The 5,886-nt window shown below is 33.5% G+C and overlaps 1 protein-coding gene across 1 annotated transcript; it reads left to right on the top strand.

The window, feature by feature from the left end:
* The first annotated feature begins 2,750 nt into the window (after nt 1-2,750).
* On the top strand, nt 2,751-4,350 carry LOC103401642 (transcription factor MYB93-like). Its single transcript, XM_008340356.4, has 3 exons — nt 2,751-2,941; nt 3,065-3,194; nt 3,430-4,350. The coding sequence occupies exons 1-3, from the start codon at nt 2,809-2,811 to the stop codon at nt 4,202-4,204; spliced, it is 1,038 nt and encodes a 345-aa protein (XP_008338578.3). The 5' UTR covers nt 2,751-2,808; the 3' UTR covers nt 4,205-4,350.
* The last annotated feature ends 1,536 nt before the right edge of the window (nt 4,351-5,886 follow it).

Genomic DNA, 5,886 nt, shown 5'->3' with positions numbered 1-5,886 from the left:
CATATACAAATAAGTTTGATAGTTGGATCGTTGAAATTAGTTTCGTAGAATGCGTATCCCATAAAAATGATAGATTCACTAACACCTAGAGTTTATTTATACTTTCATTAAGTATAACATAAGTTTTTGTGGTATCCACTAGTGTAAATATTTTAAATTGAAGATCGAGTTCATTCATTGTATTCATATAGGGTCAAGGAGTGTAGATGTAAAAAATCCTCAAAATCGAAGTTAAAATAACCGTTAAATCGTGATTTTTCGTTGATAACCGTCGAAAAGTTTTGTCCCGTTACTTGATCTCTGAATGTTTGTTTTTTGCGATTTTTTGCTGATGCGATCTCGAAGCATATACAAACAAGTTTGACGGTTTGATCGTTGAAATTAGTTTCGTAGAATTCGTATCCCATCAAGTTCAATGGTATATATATATATATATATTTATTTATTAAGTAGATTTAAATTTATTTATTTTGTACATATAACACATCAGAAATTGAATGATATATATATTTAAGTCGATCCAATGGTCACCAATTTTTAATATGTAATTTAATATATATATATATATGTATATATAATTATTATAGTTTTTAGGGGTATAAAATTGTTAAATTAATATATATAATTATTATAGTATTTTTTTAGGGTATAAAATTAATATTTTGCTTATCGTGTATCGTGTTACCCACGTGTATACCCGAACCAACCCGTTATCTTAACAGGTGCTTATCGGGTTACCCGATAACGACCCGATTCGTTATCGTATCGACCCGAATACCTGTTAATTTTGTATCGTGTCGTGTCAGGTTATCAAGTCATGTCAGGTTATCAAGTCGTGTCAGGAATTACCGTCCCTATTTCCTACTATGAATGGCCATAATTTGGAAAAAAAGCAGGGCTTGTTTTAGTTACCAAATACAAATTAGAGCCCAACTTTTTCACCCCTGTTTATAAAAAAAGTTAAGGAATCCAAACCAGTATTAACGAGTATTTAACCTAGCTATTTCTTAATTAGCTTTGGTTTTTTCTTCTTTTCCTGAGAGAAAGTGAGAAAGGTGCAATGGTGAAGGCAAATTGAGACGAGAATAGTGAGGATATATATTGAGTTCATGCGTAAGCTGGCCAAATATTTCAGAAATGAGAGGCCCCATCTTCATTTTTATACGTGACGAATATTATTATGAGAACCATGCAATCAATGACGAAATAAGGGCCTTCGTTGCGTGCATGGAACGAGTTCCTCCAACTACCAAATGACGTGCCACCTGTTCCCTGTTTGCTGACTTCTAGCTACTAATTACTAATATATATTCAGATTTTTCTTGCTTTTTTTCTTCTCTTTTGAGAACTATTATTAGCACTTTAAAATTTTTATTCTATACTCCTTATAAGTGTATTTTTCTTTCTAATTACAGAAAGTTTGAAGTGATAAATAAGATTTTTGAAGTGCTAATAACAATTCTCTTTCTTTTTTGTGACCTTTATTTCTTCTCTCCTTGCACACTATTTCAGGTCTGTTTGAGATAGTTTTTAATAGCGTTCAAAGCGTTTCATAACAGCAAAAAGCGCTTTAGACTACGTTTAATAGAAAACTTTTAATAATCTTGTAGGTCACATAAGCAGTTTGTAGGCGTATTTTCGTAGGAACCACTTGAAATTTTTAATAAATTTTTGGATGAGTTTTTGAGAAAAGAAGTTTTATCTGTTTGAAAAGTTAATTTATTTTATTATTATGTAGCGTAGTTTAATTAGTATTTTATGGCTTTTTTTTGTGGGCTTAAGTTTTGCATCCCTAGGATAGGGGTTTTGCTTACTTGCCTATTACAAATTAGGATTAGCTTATATATAGTATGTTTTTGTATTGAATTGATACATGTTAGTTAAGATGTAATCCTCAACTTAATTAATCTCGTTTATTTGTTTTTCGTTTAATAAAATACTTATAACCAAAAGTATTACTGTAATTTATAGAGAAAGAAGATCATAACTCTTTACAGATAAGGAGGCTAACAATATTCTTAACATTGTAGTCAAATACCTTTTGCCACTTTTCATTATATGGCTAATGTTAAAAGAGGCAATAATGATCGAGTAAATAAATTTGTGCAAAATATTTGATCAAATATATAGCATATAAGTGTGTATATATGTTCATATGTGTTGTGGGAGACCTGCTGCATTTCGTTATTTTATGTGCCTTTTCTCTTTTGGAATATACAGTTCAATTCAAGGAAAGGGAGAGCCGCCACACTTACACTTGATCAAAATATATTGCAAGATTAATGGAGATAATTAAAGCTATAACCTGCTCATGTGATATTTTCCAATTTGTCGTAGGCCACAACACTATCACAGCAGGCTTTGGTGAATTGAGCACACTAGCTATGAAATTATGAATTATAAAATCCCTTGATCGGGACGAGTAAGATATTTGAGGTAACTAAATCACACTGTTTTAGTCGCTATATATGTCTGCAGAGTGGGCCATTTATTCATTACCCAAAAAACCATGGTCCACTTATGATTAATAATCAAGACACACACAATGTCAAAACCAACATAATCATATATCTAATGTTTAGAACTGGAGAATGCAAACAGCTTAGTCATAGGAGTAGAGGGTGTATTTGTCATTTCCAGAGGAAAGAGGGTGTAGTTGTTTTGCTAGCAAATAGGAGCGTAGCACGTCAGTCGGCCTTCGATGTGATTGGAGGCGACAAGAACATGGTGTATATAAATAGAGTGGTCTGTAAATTATTAATAGTAGGATTGAAGGGAGGCAAACCAAATCTTCTTAGGTAAAGAAAAATGGGAAGATCTCCTTGTTGTGATGAGAGTGGCCTTAAGAAAGGCCCTTGGACTCCTGAAGAAGATCAAAAACTTATGAAATACATTCAGAAAAATGGCCATGGAAGCTGGAGAGCCCTTCCAAAACTTGCAGGTACGATCACATAAAAATACACGCACTTCACGCACTTCATTCTCTCTCTCTCTCTCTCTCTCTCTCTCTCTCTCTCTGAGTCAAGTGGTTGATCTTCTTTTCTTTCTGTTAATGTATGTGCAGGGTTGAACAGATGCGGCAAGAGTTGCAGGTTAAGATGGACAAACTATCTTAGGCCGGATATAAAGAGAGGGAAGTTTTCTCAAGAAGAAGAACAAACAATTCTTAATCTCCATTCCATCCTCGGCAACAAGTAATTTCCATATTTTTTAACAAATTTAATTGATTATTTGATATAGGAAAAATCTTCTATTGTCAAACAATCTAGCATGTTATATCGAGACACTATTAGTCTATCAAGATCGCTATTAGGTAGATAGATTATTGTTTTAGCATATATCTAGCAAGATAATATTTCCAATTTATACATATGTTTCTTGATGTATAAACAATAAACTTACCCTTTTTATTTCTTGGTTCTTGACAAGATGGTCAGCAATTGCAAGCCACCTACCCGGTCGGACGGACAATGAAATAAAAAATTTCTGGAACACCCATTTGAAGAAAAAGCTAATTCAGATGGGTTTTGATCCGATGACTCACCGGCCCCGGACTGATATCTTCTCAAGCTTGCCTCATCTTCTAGCTCTTGTCAATTTGAAAGAGCTTCTAGACCATGGAAGCAGTCACCAATCCAGTTGGGATGAACAAGCTTTGAGATTACAAGCAGAAGCTGCTCAAATGGCTAGGCTTCAATACCTACAATGTCTCCTCCAACCTAATAACAATTCCTTTGGAGCTGCTACCCCAAACAACCTAAATGACTTCACTGACATGGAGACCATTAATCTTTTGAATTCACTCTGTTCATCTCAGCTGGATATTCAAAACCCTACTGCACAATACCCTGTTGGTAGTTTTCAACCAGTAGTCCAAGATAATTCAGTCCCTTTCTCTCATTTGCCTGACTTACAAGCCTATCCAACACCACCAAGCAAGGACATGGTTGATGATCAAGTTCCAGATCAATTTACTGCAGTTTTGAGCCAAGATGAAAGCTCTCCAAATAATCCATGGAATATTCCTTCATCTTCAAATACCACTCCATCTCCTACTTCGGTGGCTCCTCCCGTGACAGTGACAGAGACTTCAGTAAGCAACAACATGGGTGATGCTTGCAGCACTTCAAGCTATGGAGGAGTGGCTACTTCAGCGTGGTCTGACCTTCTTTTTGAGGACCCTTTTTCCAATGAGATTGCTTAATTAGGTATATGTGTGCTAAACGCTTCGAATTGCATGATCACCAAACTTTCTTTTATTTCTTCTATTGGGTTACAATATTATCACCACTTTGATATCTGTACTTTCTGAGCATATATATATATATATACGCTTCAATTTATGTATAATTGTAAGAGGAGTTTCGTTTTAGCTAGTAGCTATTAAACAATAAGTCAACTAAACTAGTTACATGTTTACTTGCAAGCTTGAGATTCATCTAAAAGCATGCATGAGTATGCAGAATTATTCGCTTGCATCCTTTTCTAATTGGAGAAAGAAACTTCCTCAGCAAGAATATGATATATGGATAACCGAACCAAACCAACATTCCTGCACATTGAAATACACATTGATCATTAATACCAAACATAGATGACGTTCCTGCATGTATAAAATATTATTATTACTATATCGTCATCAACATCATTGCTCGTTACTATTACTATTATTATTATTACAGGAACTATTATTAACATTTCAAAAATCTCATTTTACACTTCTTACAAGTGTAATTTTATTACTAATTATAAAAAGTTTGAAGTGCAAAATGAGATTTTTGAAATACCAATAACAATTCCCATTATTATTACCATTATTATCATTATCCGCATTATTATTACCTAATACTTTGAAATCTGCATGATAACCACTGAGTCATGCATATGCATGTGCAGGGAATAATGAGTGAACATGGATTAGTATTATTTATTTGTTTTAATTACAACAATGTTATTTAGAGACACAAGACATGATATACTTTTTGATATTTTTTTAATATAGGTGGATATCTCACATATTATTGTATAATTCATCTCTATTATTAGATCATGTAGCAAATGTATTAGTTTTATGTGTCCAGTTAGATTATTGCATGATTAAATGTTTCAAGTTGGTCAACAACAAAATCATTTAAACACAAAACTACCACACTCTCTAATAGAGGTGGGCTCTACCTATTATATGTGAGACTCGTATATATATAAGAGATGCATCAATAAATATGTTAGTTGTGTGTCTAAATAGCATCACTCTTTGTAAAATATTAATAATCATATTTGAGTTTGTATTGATATGAATCTCTATCGATGTTAGTTAATTATATTATTTAAGTAAAAGAAGACATTAACCACTTGCTAGAAATCACTCCATAATGGCATTACATTATATATATCCAAGGGTCCAATCAAGATTTTGAAAGAGTATAAAATTTCATAGAAATCCAGATATATTCAATTAGATTTTATAGAATCTTTGATAGTTTTAAGTGTATTGATAAAATAAATAAAAGGTCGTACCCAGTGCACAAGGCTCCCGCTTTACGCAGGGTCTGGGAGAGGTGAATGTCGGCTAGCCTTACCCCCATTTATGGAGAGGCTGCTCCCAAGTCTCGAACTCGAGACCTACCGCTCATGGGCGAAGGCACTTGATAAAATAAATAATTAAATAAAATCATTGCTTCAAAAAGATTTTGAAAAATTATTGATGAGGGATTTTAAAGTGTATTTTGAGCCGTAAGAAATCCAACCTCTCCCCTAGGATTTTAATGGAACTTTTCCACGTATAATCCACTATATCTACAACCACCATTTTGCCATTAACATATATCACCACTTCTACCACCATATAGTTGCTGCAACCAACGCTACCACCATTGTAACTACAAC

This window comes from Malus domestica, chromosome 15 (genome assembly GCF_042453785.1).
Source record: "Malus domestica chromosome 15, GDT2T_hap1".
Lineage (NCBI taxonomy): Eukaryota > Viridiplantae > Streptophyta > Magnoliopsida > Rosales > Rosaceae > Malus > Malus domestica.
Note: the sequence above shows the minus strand (reverse complement) of the source record. Positions and strands in the feature narration are given on the sequence as shown.